Consider the following 23,539-nt stretch of genomic DNA (forward strand, 5'->3'; position numbering starts at 1 on the left):
GACAGCTTGACTAGTTCTAGCCCACCTATATAAAATACATAATTGCTTCAATAAAGTCAGAGTTCAGCGGGCGACAAAACATAAAATTCAATTTCCATTATATAAAGATCAAGATAGTCATGACAAGTATTTCCGGGACGGAAGAAGAAAAGAGAAAGGCAAAAATTATCACGCACTAAAACAGGCGGGCATGACACAAGAAGAAAGAGCATGGTATTAACAATGAGGCCTGTTTGTACACGATGACATTAGGTCAGTGCTGTTGAAGATAATTCTCACATGTCTCTTGTGGAAGAAATGTGCAGAACTAAAAATGCATATTTACACATGGAAAGCTGCATATTCAAACCAATAAAAATTTCGTGCACAGAAAAGGCAGCCAAAATTGTAAAGACAACAGAAAGAATGTCAATAGATGTACAATCTTTGTCCGTAAGTTTCCGAGACTGAGTACATTAAAAAATGCGTTTAACATTACAATGATTTGTGCGGCACCCCTTCAAAATAGTCTCTCTTGCAGTCTATAGACCTCCTGCATGTTTGTAAACAAACGAGGTGGCGCTGCAGTCGCTAGCGAGCTCGTGGTAGGCAAAAGGTCGGGGAGTGGCGTCGCGGATAGGTGTTGAGCGCGGGTTTTCAAGGCTTATAGGCGCGTTTCCAGTTTCTGCGAATCATAGCAATGGTCGATGCTTCCAACTTAGTAATTTGTTGAAGTACACGAGCTCGCATTGGCCACGTGCGGCCTATAAAAAGAAATAGTTTGCCACTGTATTGTATATATGGTTAGTAGTAAACATGTAGAAAGCGTTCCTGCCGTCTATTTATGCGCTAGGCATTGAATAAAACAAGTTTGGACACTCTGCACTAGCCGGAATGATTTTACTTCGGGACAATAGTGAGGGGAAGTGCTGGCCTTGTTTCGTCGGAGCAGACATGCGCTCATCGTCTGCTGACATACGTACGTGTCGCGCTGTGCGAAAAGTGGGGATAGCGTCGCGTCCCTAATCTCCTCTTTCTCGCTTAGCGCTGTTTTTAGCCGCATGACCACGCACCAGCCAGGCCGACTTGTCCTCTTGTTAGGCTGGTCGATTTGGTCAAAATTTTTGATTTCTAGAATTATTTCCTTTCCTAGCCATGAAGTCTAGTTTCGTGACGAAAAATTATAGCAAAATATTGAGTACAAATTTATAAATTACGCTTTTTAGAAGTGTGGTCGTAAAAAATTGTGAGGTAATTTCTTTGATTTCAGTGCCGCATTTCTTTGACCAAAGCGAAAGCGAAGATGCCATAAACGAGGGAATAAACTTTAAGGTTTGTTTTGTGACCTCTCACATTTTCTGCGACTGGATCACTCACCTTCGTAATTCGCATGAAAATCAAATGATTCCATTTGTCGCAAACTATTCCTGAGACGTTGAGGACCGTAATAAATCTCTCGATTTTTTTTCCCTACACGTGCAGTACTGTGTTACTTGTTTCTTGGTTTCTTGTAAGAAACGTTTTCATGTAACTATGCATGCATAAGTACTGATCATATATAAAAAGAGCTAATCGCGTCATCGTACAGAGCAGGGCTTTATGTACATGCTGGCATAAAAAAACTGCGCACTATCTACTCAATTATTTGACACCTTGGGGGGACTTGACGACGGTGTTAATTATAATTACCCAGAACTGCACCAGGTATATCTATAAATAAAAGGAATTACTGAAACTAGCGTAGGAATTTCATATTTGCACCAAGTTGAGTTACATATCGCATGCATGAATAACGAAAACACTTTTCATTGCCGCGTCCCCTCTCAATCTCGCCACGTGTCTGTTAGTAGCACGCCTGCGGCTGCTTCGTTCCAAACAAGCTTCGCGATCATGTACTACCTCATGAAACAAGGCACATGCATGATGCAATGAAAAAGCATATGGCGTTTAGCACACTTAAGGTACGCTATTCTAAGCACACCAACGCGACCACGCAAGACTGACACAACTTACCAGACTTCTTTCTACTCGAATGAAATAATTACGTCGTCATATCAAGAAACAGTTTCAAGTAAATATTAAATATCATAAAACGCGCCATTAAAACATGGTGTGCTATTAACAAAAAAAACGCATTCCTTGGGGGCGAGTGAACCTGTCGGCGCCCCGTGCACTCCGGCTCAAGGTGATAAGTACGTGTGCAGCTGCATATGTCTTTTTTTCCTTGAGCAATTATCAGCCTACTATCCTGAAGTTCAGGTGAATGAACGCAGTAACTTGCATGCTATTAAGTGCATTGAGTGGCAGTGCCTATCGACCCCCAGACTTCGCGCTTTACTACCGTGGCTCAGTGCCTGTTAGCCAGTTTCCGAATGCGGCATTTATGCGCGAGAAACCTATCGAGGCTAATTTAATATTTTTTATGCTACTACGCGGATCCAGCAGTGACGCAGCTGGTCAATACATGCTGCTTCTGCAATGCACAGGGTTGAAGCAGCTGCCGGTAGCTGCGGCAGCTGCGGTAGGCACGGGCAAGCGGAACCTGTTTTGCCTACCATGCGAAAGTCGCTGCTAACATCAGCGCCACCGCATCTTCGTGACGTCGCAGGGTGAAGGAGGTCCATACACAGCTTCCAACGCTTCTTTATGCCTTGGAAACAGTTGAAAAACACTTCTTCCGGCAGGGCTGTCAGCTCCTTTGTCGTGACGTCTTGAATGGCCTCCACGCTCCCCATCCAGGGACCTTTTAGAGCTTCCTTCGCACGAGGAAACAGGAAAAAATCGCATGGGGCGAGGTCAGGCGAGTATGGCGGATAGGGATGTACAGTAATGCTGTGCTTGGCGAGAAATTTCTGTCACGCTGAGAGCAGTGTGCCGCCTTGCGTTATTGTGGAGAAACCTTCATTCTCCAGATGCCCATAAGTCAGGGCGACAGCGTTGCAATGCATCACGCATGACTTGGATCACGCGGACATAAAACTCCTGGTTCACCATCTGCCCTTGTGAGATGAACTCGTGGTGTATGACACCTCTGGCATCGGAAAAAAAACTATCAGCATCGTCTTTGTTTTGGACTTCTGTCGCCGCACCTTTCTCTTCGCCGGAGAGCTTGTAGACCGCCATTCGGCGCTGTGCCTCTTTGTTTGAGGATCGTGCTGAAAACATCATGTTTCTTCTTGAGCAATGATGCTGTCGACGAATGCAGCATCCTTCTCTGCCTCAGAGAGCAAATGAGCGCTCGCTCACGCCCGCGTGTCCTTCTGGTCATGTGTGAGGGAGTGAGGCACAAGTCTGGCATTCAGCTTTCTTTTCTTCAAGCTTTCACGCAAAATTTGGTGGCATGTTGTCTTACTAATGTCGAGAGCATCTGATAGCATGCAGACTGTAACGATGCTGTCTTGTTGTACAATTTCTTTGATCCGAGCCACGTTGTTTTCATTCCGTGAGGTTGCAGGGCGCCCCTGCCTTGTCTCGTCTACCACCGACGTTCTCCCCGAAACGAACCTCCTGTGCAACTCGAAAGCTTGCGCCCGCGATAATGTCTCGTTGCCGTAGGCGTCACGAAGGAGCTCATACGTCTGCATGGCTGTCTTACATAGTTTCACACAGAATTTTATGTTTACACGCTGTTCGAGGTGGACGTCCATCTCTCCGCATTCATTCACAGTAGAATGCGCAGACGACTAGTGACAACGTACTTTTTCCATGTAGTGCCATGTAGCGGCTGCCACAGCAATTAACATATATAGCTCAGGTTAGCCCGAAAAGATGGCGCTACAGATACGCACCAATAATTTTTTTGGAAATCATTTCTAGAGAATAAAATAAATCAGTCTCAAAACTTTACGGACAAAGGTTTTATGTGTGGATGCAAGCAACTGATACTCAAGTAAATACATTTAAGCTCGAAAAGAAACAATATTAGCTCCTTCTTTGATGCGTTTTTGGTGTTGATGGCGCATCTACCAGTTGTTTGAAGGACGAGTAAGTAATTCTCAAAAATAGTTTTTTGTGGTAAAAATTTGGCTTTTTCAGCATCGCATTACGAGCGTTGGCGAACACCGGGAAACTGTGAATCGTTTTAAGTACTAAGCTGGTAACCAAATTTTTAATAATTAACTTTTTAACTCTTTGAATTAGGCGCCTAGTTTTAATTATAAATGTGGAGCCAGAGGTTAGTAATAGCCATATCAGTTTTAGAATTTCGAAAACGCAATTACTGTCGGCGATGTGGACCAACAAATTTTGGCTACATTGTGACAAAATACATGCGCTTTCGAAAAGCATGCAGACAAAGCAATCTTTCCAGTAGACGTAACTAGTCAAAAAAGCCAGATTTTGTCGAGCTACAGCGCAAAGAGTAAACGAGTTTTCTAAATTCTAAAAACTGATATGGCTATTACTAACGACCAGCTTCAAATCTCTAATTGCAAGTAGTTGCCTAGTCATGATAGTTAAAATGTTAATTTTTGGAAATTAGTCAACCAGCTTATTACTTAATACAGTTCACCGACTTTCCCATGCCCGCCGCCAACACTGGTGTTACTATGCCGCAAGAGCCACATTTTTACCCCAACAAGCCTATTTTTGACGACTACTTAAAGTTTTACCTGAAACACTTTGGATATCTGCCCTCGTCATGGCTGTCACAACTTTGACATGTACTGTATAGCCGCAAGTCCGCGTTACCCCGGCGATATTCCATGGTGCCGTAATGCGAAAAAAATGCTGTCACTACTACAAGCAGTTTTGTGTATCGGACATATTTTCCTGAAATTTTCGGAAAACATTTGTTCACAAGGGTATTGAGGCGCTTTTGTGCATTTTTCACATCAGCTTGACTTCATGCAGCTTATTCGGAGTTTTGAATGGAACATCCCACTCTGTAACAGTATCTCGAGGGCATCGGGTCATCTAATTTTCCACCTTAAGCGGCATTCCGCGTTTAGTGCCACGAAGCAAGAACGCAAAACGCGCTAACAGCAGTGTATACCCACAACATATAATGTCCCTTGCTAACAGCTTCGTGCTTAGTCCCTGCTTCCCGACGCATGTCTTTCTTGGATATCGTGCAGTATCTGCGGCACTGGGCCCACCATCCACTCACCGTGTTCCTCGGCCTCCAGTTAGTGTGTCGTCGGAGTTACGTGGATGACTACGTCACGGGACTCGTTGCCGAAGCGGCTGCGTGAGTAGAATTCACCGGGAAATTAATGCCGCTCTACAATAGTAATGATTTTCTCCTTGTTCTGATCGTTGCATCAAGACATGCGAAGTACCAGATATGAGGGCTTGAGTAGTATCGTTTGGTTATTTTAAGCTGCGACTTGATCTGCTTTCGGAGGTTACCGCCTACGGGCTGCAGTGATGTTCATCTGACTTCGAGTTTTGTGAATGCCATGAAGTGATTTTTCTTTAACTCCCGCTACAGGAAAGCACAGTGCCTGTCAGGTGGATACTCGTTATAAACCTGTAGATCATGACCAAATTTAAGAATGGTGGTGGGACTCTCCTTACAACCCTTCAGCAAGGATTACCTATTCTGGAGTACACTGCGGAGGCCTCCAGTTTTGAGCGGAATTATTCTTTTCCCTTGCAGGATCGCACCCTCTCCACATCTCTAGTTGGTGAAAGGTGAACCATGCACCTATTCGCAATAAAGAAAATTACCCAGTCATGAGCCGCAATCCAATTCATCTTCCATATGGGCACCCTTACAAAACGATAAATTCACTTCATTTATTTTTTGTTCAATGCCATGCATTATAATCCACATCAGGAAAACATTTGCCGTCGGAAACTAAATTCCTTGATTGTATGGAGGTATGTGACGTCAACAGACCGCAGCATTTCCACTCTATGGAGGTAACTGAGGTCACCAGATCGAAAATTACGTCACTTTAGGGAAAGGCATCAACAGCTTAACGCTGTCGCATTTCCCACGCGTAATGTGATTAACTGGGTGTTCCTGTGAATTTTCTTTCTGATTCTTTCGGTCATATTTCAAATCAGGCACCAGAAATTAGGCTGACCTGTCTCATATTTACCCCTTCCTTCATTACTTTCCTGACAGCACGTTTTCGAACCCACCTAGAGTAGAATAGTCTGCATGTCTTCTCTTCATGCGTAACCTCTTCCTCCTTGCTTTAATTTTTTTATATTCATGCTGCAATTCATAATTCTACTTCATTCGCATTCATTATTTCCCGCGGCTGGCTCACTCCGTATGTTTTTTTTTATAATTTTCAGGTCGGTGGACTTCATTATACTCGTCACTCATTCCGCCCCTCCGACCGTTGCGTCCTCGCCCAAGCGCTGCCAAGTTGAACCCATCAGCAGCTGGGAGCCCCTATCGTTCCAGGACAAACGCACTATAAGCATGGTACGTGCACAAGAGGCCGCTTCATTTCCCTGTGGCTACGAACCACTTAAGCTTAACATTTCGCTGCCTACGATCCAAGTAGATTCCGCTTTCCCACCTTTCGCATAGCAAATGTGCTTCTTGCTGGCGCTTATAATACGGGGTGCAACCGACTGCACCATATCTATATTATTGTTCAGCTTGTTGCTGAAAGCAAAAAGCTTTTATCTAAGAGATTTGCGTGTGTCAGTCACTACATGTAGAGTGCAAATAATCCACGAGTGGCCTGAAGCGAAATCCGATAGCCCGATGCAAGATCTTTTCTTACCCTTCCTTTTGATGAGGGGAGACGATGTATTGGAGGGCTGTGGACTCGTAGAGTTTCTCAGCATTGTCTATAGAAGGAAAAATGGCGGTGCGGATTCAACCTTAACAATGCGACTTTAGGCAAACCGTGAAGAAATGCTGTGAACGTTTCCATACCAGCCTAGCACCGAACTTCTACTTGCATGAAATTTATTGATGAAGTGAAAAACACACTATTAAAATTTATTCGGCGCACTGAGAAGAGCATCCCGGCGATGCTGCCTATGCTGAGGTAGAATCTACGTTTTAAGCCCAACACTAGCCAAGCTAAATAAGAAACCTCGTTTTCGCAGAATTCCCGCCGTGGACGAAGAGCTCTTTTAGGAACTTGCATATACAGTGGCGCGAGCTTCGCATATATGTGTATTATTCGGAGACTGCATGCTTTGCATTGATTTCCGCCCTTTGTGGCACTTAACGTCCTTTACATCGCACCTGACACCGCTGATTTTAAGCATGAAATTTTTTTAATAATCATTATCAGCAAAATAAGGCGAACATTGTCCCCAAGCCGAGGCCAGGCTGGCGGTGAACGCTGAAGGTAAATGCGCAAAACGTCGAAATCTATAGCCTCTGAAGTGAATTTGTGTCCAAGTGGTTTCCGAAAAAAAAATGGCTGGTGGTTTAGAATAGCTAAGCAAGAAATATTGCCTCAGAGCACAGTTCTTTGCAGGTGGACGGAACCGCCACGTACCTCAAAGCACGATTGAAGTGTCCACTGGCCCAGGGTGCCACTTATGCGCGTCTTCTTTTTCATCGCCAATGCAAATTTACCCATTGTACGCCGGCGGCCTATGCTCGAGTGCCCCGTTTTTGTATCAATGTTCCCGGCCGCGGCGGTCTAATTTCGATGGATGCGAAATTCTAGAGGCCCCTATACTGTGCGATGTCAGTGCACGTTAAAGAATCCCAAGTGGTCGAGATTTCCGGCGCCCTCCACTACGGCGTCCCTTCATAGCCGCCGTCGCTTTGGGACGTTAAACTTCTACAAACCAAAGCAAACCAATCTGTATCAATGTTGCCAACGCCAACGCGTATTGCTCTGGGGCCGTGTTTCTTCCACAACGTGGTCCACACCAAAGCATGCAGCGCACATCTCTCTTTCACTACCACCACATAGCTCGAAGCGCGAAATATGAGCCCCGATAGTAGCTCATATGCGCTATGAGTTTGACAGTAGAATTAGTTGAAGAAGACATTGTGCAATGCTCGGCGCGAGTGTGTTTCGCAGATTAACACAAGGCGCGTTGGCTGCGGTGGTAGCCTAATGTTCTCGCGCAGTGGTCAGCGAAGCAGATCTGTTCGCGCCGCCCTGGGTTCGAATACAAGTCGCGAATATTTATTTCATTCCTTTTTATTATATTTGTTTCACTCGCCACAAACTCAGAAACACTGCGAGATCTTGCTCGGGGTTTGCCCATCGGGCAGTGCTTTTGCACTGATAACTCCCAATATGCCCCAGCATAATCTCAACCTTTAGAAATTGAATAGAGATGGTAGAATTAGTCAAAGTATTAGTATATGCTAGGAAAGAAAGAGGACCCATCACCGAGCCTTGTGGTACTATAAATCTCACACACGCAAGTAGGAAGTGGACATTATTTTCATACATACGGTTGTTAGGAAAATACTGCATGCATGTTATTAACTATGGTGTTGTTCAGACTCTGAAGCTTTATTAGTAAGAGATGGTGATTGATTTTGCCAAATTCTTTGACTAGTGCAAAGAAAGCGTTAAGCTTAACAGTGGCGGTCGATAATTAGGCGCAAAGGTCGAGTAAATGACAGCAATTGTTTCTCGCATCAATATGATTTTGAGAAACCATGCTTCTATGGCTTGAAGAAAGAATCGTATGCATGAATATCAGCTAGTTGAGGAAAAATCACATGTTCGAGTAATTTTGTAGTATACTTGAGAATGGGTGCGCATATTTTGTAGCGGGCTTTTCACGTATGTAAACTCTGGCGAAACTCAGCCTCTGGTGCCATGCCACCACTCACGTGTGGGTACACTTCGCTGCCCGCTGGTAGCAGGCTGATCGACTTCGTGTCTCTTTATGGGAGGAGTGACATTCACACCGCCGTCTCATGAGAACTCCTTTCGTCGCGCAGCATGAAGCCACCAGCATCCTGTCCGCCTCTAAGCTGGAGCGCCACGTACAGGTGCCCCTACTGCTGTCCCTCTCCCTGGCTGTAGTGCAGTACGAAGTGGAGAGAGACCACAGCGTGGAGCAGCCGAGGCTGGGGGGCCTCAGGTGCTCTAACGCTAGCCTCCTGCCCTTCGCAGAGGTACGGCACCTCGGTGGGAAGCCACGGCCTGTGAGGTCCACGCACCTACGTTATATTGAATTCACTCGGTGGCATACATGTATTAGCCAGTGTGAATCGAATAACTCAATTTAGAAGTCCTCGTACTCGTCTGCGCTCTTCCATTATGCGTGGTGTGCACTGCGAAGCGTACGTGGCAAAATTACTTTTGACAAGTAATTACTTTTCAGTTATTAATTATTAATTAGTTGCAGCTATCTTGAAAAAGTAATTGCAAATACTGTTAAACTACCCTATTTTCGCACAAAGAAGTCACTGGAGGCAGCCAAGGCCAGGATTCCTCAGCATCAGTTTTAATTTTGAGGCTACTGTTAAACATTGTAAGCTAATGTTGAGGAAATATTGAAAGAAACGGTCGATTTTTCCGATGCATCGCAAAATCTTTCTTTTAAATTTTGTCCATCACTCGCATCTAGTAGTTAGCACCACCATAAAAAAAAATAAAGAGCGTTTTTGACCATAGCTAAAATGTTCTTGGCAAAAAAAATGCAAGCCTGCTGAGGGTAGATCCGCGGTTATATTGATTGTTATACAGTCCAGCCCACTCGTAACGTACCTGAGGGTCATGCGAATTGAGTTCGTTGTATCTGAAGTTCGTTCTAAGTGGACTTATGAGCAACACAGCCAGAGAAAAGTAGAGTCTGTTTCTTTACAAAGGTTCGTTCCGCACGACTGTTGCTTCACAGCGGACCCTATCAAGCCACTTTCTAAGCTCTTCAGCGCTGTCGAATGCTCCTGGCCGAGGCCCTTGCTGCGGCTGCACCGTTTTATGATCGCCATAATATCGATAATCATTCAGGCGCTTGCGGAAACTGGTGCTACGTCAGCATTCTCGCCTCCGATCCTCGACAAAGCTGTAGGGATTCAGTGATGAAGCTATCGCAGCGGATGTGCGCTGAACGTACTGTGCCATCTGCGCCCTGCCTGCACGCGGCAGTGACGCAGAAGGCGGGGATCGGATTGGGCAGGCGACGCATGCCACGTGACCGTGTGAGCAAGCAAGGTATACCTTGTGACTGTTAATCAGTTTCACGAATCACTATCATTGGCTGCTCAACAGCCGTGTGCAGTAGTTTTGTTGTCAACCCTGCCCCCGTCTCGCTCTTACCTATTCTGCTGCCACTTCGCACGCTTTGCCCAGCCGCACATCCGCACGCACCGATTGACCTCGTTGCATGCAGGGGCAGTCTTGGCCAGCGGTTAACTGTCGTTTGAGGGCCGCCTTTTTTATTGTTTTCTTGGGTGTCTGCACTGTCTTTGGGGAAGGGACCACGGGCGTTTGGAGACGCTCTTCGGCTTCCGCGCTGGCTCGAAGCGCGCGTTTTTCCACTGTGAGGAAGGGTTTGTGGCGCCTCCTCGTTTGTTACAACCGAGTGGTCTGGCCATGGTTGTTCGTTTTATCTTATGCGCAATGCCATAGCCATAATGTATAACTAGATTGCAACACTGCCCTCGTTCGTAATACGCGAGCGTTCTTTGTAACTGCGGTCCTTATAAGTGGACTATACTGTAGTGGAATTTAACGATATATGAAAAAAGAAATGCGTTTCTAAACAACGTCTTTTTTAAAAATGGCGTTGTCATAGCCTGTTCTGAAGGCGTTCTATACAAAATTCATTTTACATGTGGTGCCTGCAACATCGTTCAGGCTGGAAGGTACATAAATGAGCATCTCAGAGTACATCGCAGGAATCTGCACCAAGTCGCAATTGACGGCAACCTTGCCCAACACTGCAGGTCCTGCAAATGTAGAACGCTGCTTGTGGAATGCTCTGTCATATACAAGCACAGAGACCAGCTTACCCGCGAAATAGTAAAAGCTCATGAAATATTGCGAGAAGGCAAAAAATGCGTCATCCCGGTATCATGCAGTCTGCCTCACAAAAAAAAAGAGTTAGGTTTCTTGGGCGAACGAAAACGATCTCGGTGTGGCAGACATGACAAGAGTGCACCTTTCTGTTCCAGGGCTCGGGCTCGGTGCTAGTAACTTTAGCTTTTATCTTTCCTCTGTCTTTTTGACATTTTATCGTTTTCATCCTTCCTTGGCGTTTTTTACCTTTCATGTTTTATCAATGTCCTGTAAATAGGCAGTTTTTTATGCCTCATGTCTGGCCGTGTCATTGTTGGCATTTTAAACTTCATGTTCTTTTGTTGTTGCCATTTTAGCCTGCATGGTCTTTTTCTTTGCTGCTTAATTGTTTTTAGTGTTCCGGTGGGGTTGACGTCGCTTTTTGTCACGAAATATTCTGCGAGTCCACTTGCGGTTTTTTTCTTCCTTGTCATGTTGGTCCAGACTGATTACCATTTTCTTTTACATTGTTTAGTCGTTTCTTTACAGTTAGAGGTTCGCCACATGTTGCGGTTGGCTTGTGAATGGCTCCGATATTTTTAATGCTGATGCGACTTATTCGATTTCGCGTGTCGTATCTGGCATCCACCTCAAGTTGTTGTTTGCTTTCGCAGTTCTCGAGAGCCGGGTTGCCATGTATTAATTAGGCGCAACGACAACCTCGCTTTTAACTTGAAGGTTGGCGCTTGTGTGTGTGTTTCCTTTTGTTTCGTCCGCGTCTTTTCCTGTCGCACCATTCCTCCCAGGGTAATCCATTATATTTAAAATTACCGGGAAAGTAACTAGGTTACTTTATTGTATTGCAGTGATTTAATTGCTGCTGTGTCTCCAAAAAATGCAATTTCAAATGGTTCAGTGGTTTTTGCATAAAATAGCTTTGGTCGGCTACGACAACGCGGGCACAGACCAAGAGCGGAAAAGACAGGTTGGACTATTTTCGCTGCTGGAAATGTATGACATTTCCAGAAGTTCAGGAACGGGCATTGGCGCTTATGTAGGGTCTAATAAGTGTTAAGGGCAGAGGATGGCGATAAATATGCAAGGAAAAGCATCTATTTTACCATGTGCATTGTTTTATCCCAGCAATCAGCACTGGTCTGCGGCTTGCATTGGTTGAGAACTGGCAGTGCGACAGTTTTCATAGGCAGTGCGTGTTTAAGGAGTTCACGGATGCCTTTCTATAGGCCGACGTAATTACATTTTACGTAGACAGTCGTACAGTTAAACAGCGACAACATCATTGGATACAGTTGCGAAATGCAGCTTTTCCACACAACTAAGATGTCACAATGCATGAAGTAAACCAGGGGCACGCAATACGATATATGTGCTTTGTTAGCTGTGCAGTTGAAAAGGTACAATATGGACTCACATGTGCGAAACCGACATTCCCAGATATTTTCCTAAACATAGTGTCTGAGCCAAAAGATTACTTCTCCCTCTGGCTCTGCTGCAAAATGGGACCGTTCAGCAGGCTGATAGTGCCGGGTGTTCTTTTTTCAGAAGGTCCAAAATTTTGTTAAAAATACAGCTTTTGATATTGCGAGAACCTTTTTGCGGCATAATACTGGCAGCGTTCTGACGTCCAAAAAAAAGGGGGGGGGGGGGGAGGGGGAGGCATGTTGACAGTAAAGTGATTAACTAAATTAAATTCTAATAGTTAACTACCTAATAGCGATGGCCACCTGATTACAGCTAGAGATTTGTAGCCGGCCGTTAGTAATGGCCATATTAGTTTTTAGAACTTGAAAACAGGAGTACAATCGCCGTTCAGGCTCAACAAATGTAGCCTATTTGTCGCGTCATTCAAAAACCGCGCGCCTGCGAGAGGGCGTAGAGCGACGCCAATCAAATCACGACAGTCTGTGACACACCTACAATGTGGCATTCTCATCCCCGCTCGCGCTGGAGCAACGAAGTGGCGAAAAGTGGGGAGCACTGCAGCGAGGGCGGGGCTATGATTGTCGCGTTGTACGTGCGTCGCAGGGTGTCACGATTTTTTTGGCGTCGTTTTGCACCCTCTCGCAAGCCCGCGGTTATCTAATGGCGCGAGAAAACGGCCAAATTATTTGAGCCATAGCAGCGAATGGCTTTTTCTAAATTCTAAAAACTGATATGGCTATTATTCATGGCCGGCTACAAATCTCTACTTGCGCTCTGGTGCCTCTCGGTAATAGTCAGAAAGTTCATTATTACAAATTAGTTAATCACTCTACTAGTTGGCAAGATTTACCTGACTTTTGCCGTCCGCTAACATTGGTATTACCAGGCCGGAAAAAGCTTCTCTTTGCCTCCAAAACCCTTTTTGTTTGTTTAATCTTGGTACTGCTGAACAAAACACCCGGCACAATCAGCCTACTAGATGGCCTCATTTTACAGTGCTATAGGGACAAGTAATGTTTTACGGCTTACACATTGTGTTTAGGAAAATACATTTTAAAGGAAAAAATACAGCGCGAACATAGACGACGGACGGAGAAGAGGTGCACAACACAAGCGCGGTCTCGCAACTAAAATTTTATTCAAGAGGAAAACACATATATAAAAGCGCCCGAAAAAACGGCAAAGTCAGCAATCCCATGAGGCAATCAACACTTCGAACAAACTCAAAAAAAAAACAGACCAGATAGCGCAGGGTGCCCTTTTTTTCTTCTATGACCCATGGCAAATCAGGTGTCGCACAAGAACCGTATCTCCGCATCACATAGTGTGATGCAGGGTTGACTGATGCACGTGTTAATCTTCTTCTTTATAAAAAACGCTTCCATGATCTCTGTAGTACGTTGGTCGCGGTGCCGGTACAGTACCTCGGTTTTCTGAAATATTGCCTTACAGTTGTCTTTATCTTCGCACTGAGCGCAATGTTTAGAAACATCTGACGATGCGTTTTCGTGCTCTTTTAGTCGGATATTTAAGCAGCGCCCGGTTTGTCCGATATACACCTTTTGGCAAGTGAAAGGAATCTGGTAGACCACCGAACGTGCACAATCCACAAATCTTGATCTGTGCCGCACCGAACACATAAAGGGGTGCATTTTTTTCTTCCATTCTTGGACATCAGTCCCAGTCATCGGACACAGGCGTTGAAGCTTTTGGGGTGCTGTACAGACCACGTCGACATTAAAACGACGAGAAACATTCCTCAGATTGTGCGCCAATCTATGCACGTAGGGAACGGCCACTGCTTTCTTTTTGGCTCCCGTTTTTTCACCTCAGTTCGTGGTCCGGAGACCTCTGAAATTGCCAATTAGTTTTTCGCACGTTCGTGATATCACAGAGAGGGGGAAACCTGCCGCGGTCAGTCGTTGTACTTGCAAGGAAACACCGTCTGCAACGGAATGCACACAAGATTTTTCTATTCTTGTTGACAGCGCGTTAAAGCACAGGGACAGAAGAAACACAGAGGACGACGTCACAGGCGCTGAACTTCAACTTTATTCAAGAATCATCGAAACACTGCATATATACCCATGACAGAGACGCCACCAAGCGGCGAAAGTTTTATGCGCTCGTGGAAACAGAGATGATAAGGCAGGTGGGGCAAAATGACAAAGGCTAAAAAACCGAAAAATTTTGAACAGAGCAGGAAAAAGCAGAGCAAGAAGATGCAAAAAACTTTACCAAGTCATTTGAAAGAAATACTCCGACACGTGAAAATAGTGGCGCAGATGACAGACAGAATTTTGAAGACGGTTTCCGAAAACATTGAACCAAAATATACGCGTAAAACAAAAATCAAACGTGGCGAAAAAAGAAAAGCATAGTGGCAAGCAAAAACCAACAATGAAAAAGCACAGGGGTGATTGGATAGGCAAACGAAAATTTAACGATACAGGTGAGGCCTACAATTAACGCGGGTAAACACAGAAGATAAAATGCACTGGATAGATAAAACGATAAAAACTGGGAGGAGCATGAAAGATGAAGCCAACAAAAAACACGGCTAAAGCTAAAAGATGAGGTGCATAAAAAAAATAAAAGCGAAAAGGAGAGAATAGTGGGAAAAAAATTTTTGTTTAACTCCTTTGTAAAACCATTACTACTTCAAACAGGCCCCGATAGAAAGATTAACTCTTTTTTCGACAATGAAACCGAGGGTGCACTTACACATTCACCCTCGTGCCCAGCAATCTCGGTTGCTTCCACTATTTCACGTGTCAACTTGTTCCTGTGCTTTTTTTATCGCAGTGGCTTTTTCGAACCAAGGATGGCATGGATTTTGTGGGTCACAGTTTCGGCAGTGGACGGGCAGATTCCTGAGTGAATAGGAGGGCTCCGGCTGAAGCGCGCAAGCAATATAAAAAGGTTGCTGTTATCCCCTACATGCACCAAATTTCACACAACCTTAAAAAAATTGGAAGCAAAGCAGGAGTGGACATCGTTTTTTCCGCCCCTCAGCGCCTTTCGCAGCTCTGTAGGACTGTAAATGAAAAAGAGAAAAGAAAAAGAGGTTGCACCATTCGGCACAGAGATCCCTCTACGGCATGCGCGGAAGGCGTCGTTTACTCAATTCCTTTGTCCTGTCGCAAGGTATACATCGGCCAAACAGGCCGATGTATCAATGATAGGCTGAGGGAACACAAGAACGATTTATCTGGTACTTCACTCAGGAATCTGCACGTCCACTGCCGAAACTGTGACCCACAAAATCCATGCCATCCTTTGTTCGAAAAAGCCACTGTGATAAAAAAGCACAGGAACAAGTTGACACGTGAAATAGTGGAAGCAACCGAGATTGCTGGGCACGAGGGTGAATGTGTAAGTGCACCCTCGGTTTCATTGTCGAAAAAAGAGTTAATCTTTCCATCGCGGCCTGTTTGAAGTAGTAATGGTTTTACAAAGGAGTTAAACAAAAATTTTTTCCCACTATTCTCTCCTTTTCGCTTTTATTTTTTTTATGCACCTCATCTTTTAGCTTTAGCCGTGTTTTTTGTTGGCTTCATCTTTCATGCTCCTCCCAGTTTTTATCGTTTTATCTATCCAGTGCATTTTATCTTCTGTGTTTAGCCGCGTTAATTGTAGGCCTCACCTGTATCGTTAAATTTTCGTTTGCCTATCCAATCACCCCTGTGCTTTTTCATTGTTGGTTTTTGCTTGCCACTATGCTTTTCTTTTTTCGCCACGTTTGATTTTTGTTTTACGCGTATATTTTGGTTCAATGTTTTCGGAAACCGTCTTCAAAATTCTGTCTGTCATCTGCGCCACTATTTTCACGTGTCGGAGTGTTTCTTTCAAATGACTTGGTAAAGTTTTTTGCATCTTCTTGCTCTGCTTTTTCCTGCTCTGTTCAAAATTTTTCGGTTTTTTAGCCTTTGTCATTTTGCCCTACCTGCCTTATCATCTCTGTTTCCACGAGCGCATAAAACTTTCGCCGCTTGGTGGCGTCTCTGTCATGGGTATATATGCAGTGTTTCGATGATTCTTGAATAAAGTTGAAGTTCAGCGCCTGTGACGTCGTCCTCTGTGTTTCTTCTGTCCCTGTGCTTTAACGCGCTGTCAACAAGAATAGATCATTACCAACTAGCCCGGCAATTTGTCCTATTCAAGATTTTTCTAGAGCAGATCTTAGGCAGGAGAGGGCTAGGCCGTTTTTTACCAGTTTTGTGTGCCCTGAGCAAAAGTTCAGTATCGGCTTTTTTGAGCGCGGTTTATTAACCCAACAAGTGTGGCCCTCCTTGAACATCAGTCTTAGATCTAGGAACTGAAGTTCATCTTTTTCCGGCATTTCGAACGTGAAATTTTGACCCATTGCATTCTGTTTAAACACTTTCAACACATCAACCGCGTGCCTAGCATGCCCTCCCTTTTTCATTAGTATTAGAAAGTCATCTATATATCTCCAGATCTTAAAAGCAAGACCGTCAAGATTTTCCTTGATCGCTACGTCTACTTTTGCAAGAAAAATGCTACTGAGTGTCGGGGCTACACGAGAACCAATACACACACCCTGTTTTTGCAAGAAAATTGTCCCGCGCCATTCCACAAAAGTTGAACACAGGTAAAAAGAAAGCAGTTCTAAAAAGGCTTCTACTGTGATACCGCTGCGACCAGTAAATGCTACTTCATTGTTCTTGAGTGTGATGCATTCCTTCACGGTGGACAAGAGCTTGCCATGAGGTAGGGAATAATACAAATCTTCAACATCAATGCTAAATCCGAAACAGGTTCCTGGGTTGCTATCTTGGAGGTACCAGACGATCGCCTGTGAGTCAGGAACAGCATAGGGGTCGACTACTTCTAAGGCGTTGAGGTTCTTTTGTAGATAGCCGGATACTGCGTGTTGCCAAGTGTGGCGCTCGGACACAATTGTGCGAAAGGGGATATTCGGTTTGTGAGTTTTTGCGTCAAAAAAACAATTCAAGACTTGAAGCTGCAGCTTTCTTTACACTAGAAGCAAGCGAGATGAGGTTGCACTTCGTTAGCATTCCGACTGCACGGTCCCTTACTCGTTCACACTTCACATTAACCTGTTTGAAGTTCTTATCTATTGCCGCTTTTGCTTCCTGCGAGTATGATGTGTCGGGGAGCACAACGAAAAATCCTTCCTTATTCGACACCATACGGCGCAATTCATTCTCATTGAGGAACGTAACCAAAGGTCGTAGGACATTAGAGTTCCGTGGCCTACCTACAGTTTTTGTCAATGCGTCGACGCACTACACTACACAGCGATGGCGGTCTTCCTCGGTGACGCGGCGGGTAATGTTCTTCACCAGAGCCACCTTTTCCGGCGGAGACAGCACTGGTTCAAAGCAGTACTTGGGGCCAAGCTTGAGTAATTCCCTGTGCTGCTGCAGAATCTGGGCATCTCCAAGCAGAAGGACGCCCTGGCCGGCATTTACCACCCGATTCTTCTTCGGGAGTTGGGGACGTACAGAAGCCCACAGGAACTCGATGGTCTGGTCCGCTGTCTTCGTCCAGTCTCTAAAAGCTCGTGCTTGACGCCGGTTATCACCTTCCTTGCCACAGGGTGTGTGTATTGGTTCTCGTCTAGCCCCGATACTCAGTAGCATTTTTCTTGCAAAAGTAGACGTAGCGATCAAGGAAAATCTTGACGGTCTTGCTTTTAAGATCTGGAGATATGTAGATGACTTTCTAATACTAATGAAAAAGGGAGGGCATTCTAGGCGCGCGGTTGATGTGTTGAAAGTGTTTAAAGAGAACGCAATGGGTCTAAATTTCACGTTCGAAATGCCGGAAAAAGATGAACTTCAGTTCCTAGATCTACGACTGATGTTCAAGGAGGGCCACACTTGTTGGGATAATAAACCGCGCTCAAAAAAGCTGATACTGAACTTTTGCTCAGGGTACACAAAACTGGTAAAAAACGGCATAGCCCTCTCCTGCCTAAGATCTGCTCTAGAAAAATCTTGTGTGCACTCCGTCGCAGACGGTGTTTCCTTGCAAGTACAACGACTGACCGCGGCAGGTTTCCCCCTCTCTGTGATATCACGAACGTGCGAAAAACTAATTGTCAATTTCAGAGGTCTCCGGACCACGAACAGAGGTGAAAAAACGGGAGCCAAAAAGAAAGCAGTGGCCGTTCCCTACGTGCATAGATTGGCGCACAATCTGAGGAATGTTGCTCGTCGTTTTAATGTCGACGTGGTCTGTACAGCACCCCAAAAGCTTCAACGCCTGTGTCCGATGACTGGGACTGATGTCCAAGAATGGAAGAAAAAAATGCACCCCTTTATGTGTTCGGTGCGGCACAGATCAAGATTTGTGGATTGTGCACGTTCGGTGGTCTACCAGATTCCTTTCACTTGCCAAAAGGTGTATATCGGACAAACCGGGCGCTGCTTAAATATCCGACTAAAAGAGCACGAAAACGCATCGTCAGATGTTTCTAAACATTGCGCTCAGTGCGAAGATAAAGACAACTGTAAGGCAATATTTCAGAAAACCGAGGTACTGTACCGGCACCGCGACCAACGTACTACAGAGATCATGGAAGCGTTTTTTATAAAGAAGAATAACACGTGCATCAGTCAACCCTGCATCACACTATGTGATGCGGAGATACGGTTCTTGTGCAACACCTGATTTGCCATGGGTCATAGAAGAAAAAAAGGGCACCCTGCGCTATCTGGTCTGTTTTTTTTTTTTTTAGTTTGTTCCAAGTGTTGATTGCCTCATGGGATTGCTGACTTTGCCGTTTTTTCGGGCGCTTTTATATATGTGTTTTCCTCTTGAAAAAATTTTTAGTTGCGAGACAGCGCTTGTGTTGTGCACCTCTTCTCCGTCCGTCGTCTATGTTCGCGCTGTATTTTTTCCTATAAAATGTATGTAACCCAACTAGCCCAACTTTCCATCCTGTTTAGGAAAATGTCTGGCAATTCTGCTGCCTAATATGTGCGTCTTATATTATACGCTTTTAGGTGCGCACCGAACAAAGTACATGTTTCCTATTGCGTGCCCTCGGTTTACTTCATTAATTTTGGCATATTGTGGGGAACACCTGCATTTCGCAACAGCATTCAGTTATGTTGTCTGTAGTCAGCTATACCACTGTCGATGTTTTTTGATCATGGTTTATGATATAGTAAGACCACTGCTCAACATCATCCTTGTTTTTCCACTACCCAAGGTTTGCCTTTCGTCATCAACGTACATGACAGCTGGTCACGAAGAGTATGCGTTCTGCCATTACGAGGACGACCCAGTACACGGCAGATGGCGCACATACATAACGTCAGCGGATATGACAAAGGCTGTGAGTGACCTGTTTCTGATATTTATCTTTTGCTTCCACGAAGTTTAGACCAAATAATATATCGTATTAACAAGTGCATGGCCAAAGCCTCAGAGAACTGGAATAGTAACCGAGGCATAGGCGCCACGTGCCAATCTGCTAAAGTGCTGATTTCAGCCCTACGTTCATGATATCATTTGTGTTTTCGCCTAGCAGGATCCATTTTAAGAGCTTATCAGATAAGTGAGTTGATACAGTGGAAATGAACTCCTTTTCGGTCGGCGGGTGTTCTCAAAGAACCCTCAAGTAAATGAGAGTTAGAAGCGGCCTGCAGGAAAAAATTGAACCGGAGCAGTGGCCTGATGGTCTGATCATTCTCTTCGTATGCGTGAAGTGCAAGGTTCGATCCCCGATGCCGCCTGGCAACCACCAAGCTTCTAGAGAGAACAAGTTTTCCGCTTACCTTGTCCTCGGCTTCTCCAGGGGTAAAGTGCTTGGGAATACTGGATCTTTGACTCTACATTTTGCAGGCCAATACGCACCTTAGCCATGGCCACGTTATGCAAAGCTGCCATTGGGTTAGTAAATGGAAACGATCAACATAAAAAATGTATCAGCCATTTTTCTTAATGAAGAGGTCGCCCTAGATAGCCTTTTTCCCCCTAGATAGCCTTTTTTTGCTAGGATATCAGGAAGTAGCGAAATAAGTGTCATGGCGGGCTCTTCAACAAAGACAAACTGGGGATAAGCATTGATATCCTATTAGCCAGGGTGACGACTGCTATAAATTGTGCCAGAAAAGCCACTTTTATCAGTCCTGAAAGCGCGTGAGAGAGTCTATGACTGTGTGCTCTAGAAGTACTGATGAGTTTTATGACTATTTTAGCAATTTTACTTCTTCCGTTGCGTTGAACGCCTTTAAGTCAGGGGTGTGCTGCAGGCGCATCAGGAGGAAACGTCTGCACTAGTAACACACGTCCACACGTATCTTAAAACATTACTGGTGGTATACAAGGAACCATATCGCAAAACGCAGATCTGTATTTCTTCTCTACTTGGTTCAGGTGGAAACGTCTGCAGTAGTAACATACTTAACACGTATTTTAACAGACAACGGGTGGCGGATAAGCAACCGTGTCGCAAAACGCAGATTGCTATTTCTTCTCTACATGCTTCCGGTGACAAACGGGCTGTCCGTTGAAAGTATGCATACCACTGCGACTAAGGAATATGAAGGAAGCTTCTCCCTAAACAGCTGTCTGCGGCCAGACAGGTACCCATCGATTTGGGACGGGTTAGGGACGGCGATTATGTTTACCATTTCATCTCCTTCAAGTTAGAAGAATGGCGTTACAGCTGAACAGTTCCAATGTGTAGGGAGACTTCCGAGGGTAAAGGAGATTTAAAGTAAGGAAGTAATTACTCATTATCATCACCCAAGCGCATCCATATGAACACATAGGAAACCCATACAGCTTTCAGAGCAACTTTACAGTCGAAGAAAAGGTCGTCCTAGTCGGTGGCTCGAACACGGGACCACTACCACACCGGAGCAGTCGCTCTGCCATCTGAGCTAAGAGCGACGGCTAGCATATGGTAGGGCGAGAGCGAATTGATCAACAGCTCGAAGTGGGAAAGGTGTTGCGCCAATGTTTAGAATAGTCTTCCAGTGTTTCTTCAACTACGAAGTTTCTGTGAAATATGCATAGCTTTCCTTTGTAGCCGTACGGCTCCGCTTGGGTGGATGCGAACGAGTGCTTGCACCCTTATCGCATCTCAATCGCCGACATTTATTTGTAATCAAATCATAGTATTCCAATTATAATACGGCCCTCTGCTATCTGGTACCTGGCGTCTGCGTTTCTGTCTCTTTAATGGTATTTCGTATACAAATTGGAGATGAAGACAAAATGGGTGGCCAACAAGACGCGTGGTTTCATACTCAGACCTCTATTATCTTCTCAGTGGCTGGGTGAGGATTGTCGTGTAGGCAATGTTCCTTGCTTTCGCAGGTGGGATCTGTAGCACGTGAGCTGGACCCGCCGCTGGCATTCATCGTGGGCTGGGCATTCTATGATTTGGAGCTGGAGGACCATCTTGGAAACTGCACTTCTTATTGGGGCACTGCAAAAGCACAACCGAACAGCGCTCAGTCATTCGCCTACTTCAGACTTAGAAACGCTGTCCAGCAAATTGAGGTGCTCAAACGAAACAACGCACAATATCTCGTCCCCAATGTAGAGAACAACATAACCGACGTGGCCCCAGCTTGTACATCGAAGGACTCTTCGCTACATTCAACGAGGCGTAGCTGAGTCGTAAAAAGGCAGTCATCATTAAGAAAGAGCCTCTGGCAACGAAATCCCCCGCCTGCTAATATATGTTCGATGAAAGCACGGCCAAAAGCTGTAGCGAATTCAGTGTGTTCCTCGAGACTCCTAACGCAGGTTGGAGTTAATGAAACCGGAATAATTATTTCAAAAAATACCGAAGCGCTAAAACCACGTTCCCATCACGAAGACATATACGCACGAACGGTCGTTGTTTAGCAGCGTCAGTTCGTGTGCGTGTATTCGTACTGTGTACGTGGTTTCTACGCTGTAAACCAGCAAATAGACTCACCGCGCAAGTTAATTTTACCTCCGAAATAATATTATACAGCAATAAAGTGAAGTTACATCGGAAGTTGTATTGTTATACTTGGATTGCAATACGTTCCATGCCACCCATAACAATCAGTAGATTTCGTCACCACATTCTTCCAGGTTGACACCAGAAAGCGATTAATCATCTGGCAAACATTTAGAATGGCTTTAAAAAAGAGCACTTTTTTTATTCATCTCTGCTCGGCACATGTATGCCGGCCACTTTTTCACACAGCGCTGCCGACTAATCAAGCATACTTTTTATTCTGCTGCCAAATGCTAATCACGCCCTACAAAGCTACCATAGAATTGAAAATTCAATTGCCTGTCAAGTTTAAACCAGACCCATAGATTGCCTTGTGTTCGGTATCTTCCCTGAGCTTTGTTGATTGGCAGGAACAAGAAAATGTCTTGTCATGTAAATGTTCTATTTCTTCAAACCTCTTCATTTGCAAAGGGGCAAATTAAAAAGAAATCAGTGAGAGCTGCCTTCGTGTTGCTGAGTGCTCATCACAAAAGGCTCTGATAAACTAGGTTGCATATACAGACTCCGCCACTGGTATTACCGGGTGTGGGTTTCACAGGGCACGAGTTAAAAGATGCGAGCTGCAAAAATTGTGAATCCATAGCGCCTCACAACCTCGTAAAAATGCTATGAAGTCAACCAGTCCACGTGGCTTACTGACGATGCTATAATGGTAGGCGTCGCGCCTTCCAGCGAAAAAGTCGTCTTTAGAGCATTTCGCATGGGCAAGTGAATCAGTAAGCAGGCTAAGATCAGCTGTTTTCTGACAGCAGCAGCTTATGTCTGCGAAGAATGTTCATGGTGTTAAGAATTTAACGCTGCACATCTTTAGTGTCAAGGTTTCCTCTTGTGTGTTATTGTAAACTCTAAGCTAGAAATTCAGGCCAGCCCAGGGACAGAGTCTGATTGCCCTTCGTTCACTTGGCCAAAACCCATTTCCATCCTAACGTGACGGTGTAACCTTTTGCTGAGGACTGGCCCGCGCAATGATCTCAGTGTACTGCTCGGCCTGGCTCGCAAAGCTGAGCCTAGGTCGGACTTGTCGGGCGGGTTGATTCATTATTGATGCGAAGAAAGAACTGCGAGAACGCGACACGTACGGCGATGAGGCAAAGGGGGCTTGCGTGTACTGCTTGTTCTTTGCTTTTAAGAAGCTGTGAAAGTCCAGTTTTTGACGCCCTCTAAGTAAAGGCCTTGCATAGCCTTCCACGAAAAAAAATTACAGCCGCATAGAGTTAGCAGTACCAAGCATTTGTTTTGTCCATCCATCCGAATACTGCATACAAGCAAA

General features: G+C 45.0%; 1 protein-coding gene across 1 annotated transcript in view; it reads left to right on the forward strand.

Moving 5' to 3' along the window:
- Positions 1 to 22,199, forward strand: part of LOC144097493 (uncharacterized) — a 50,004-nt gene extending 27,805 nt beyond the window's left edge. The window contains exons 6-10 of the mRNA XM_077630206.1: positions 5,055 to 5,167; positions 6,229 to 6,361; positions 8,819 to 8,995; positions 19,474 to 19,599; positions 21,591 to 22,199. Of these exons, the coding sequence (XP_077486332.1) occupies positions 5,055 to 5,167; positions 6,229 to 6,361; positions 8,819 to 8,995; positions 19,474 to 19,599; positions 21,591 to 21,893 (852 nt within the window). The 3' untranslated portion in view covers positions 21,894 to 22,199. The remainder of the gene's footprint in view (positions 1 to 5,054; positions 5,168 to 6,228; positions 6,362 to 8,818; positions 8,996 to 19,473; positions 19,600 to 21,590) is intronic.
- Positions 22,200 to 23,539: the final 1,340 nt, after the last annotated feature.

This window comes from Amblyomma americanum, chromosome 7, assembly GCF_052857255.1.
Source record: "Amblyomma americanum isolate KBUSLIRL-KWMA chromosome 7, ASM5285725v1, whole genome shotgun sequence".
Taxonomy (NCBI): Eukaryota; Metazoa; Arthropoda; class Arachnida; order Ixodida; family Ixodidae; genus Amblyomma; species Amblyomma americanum.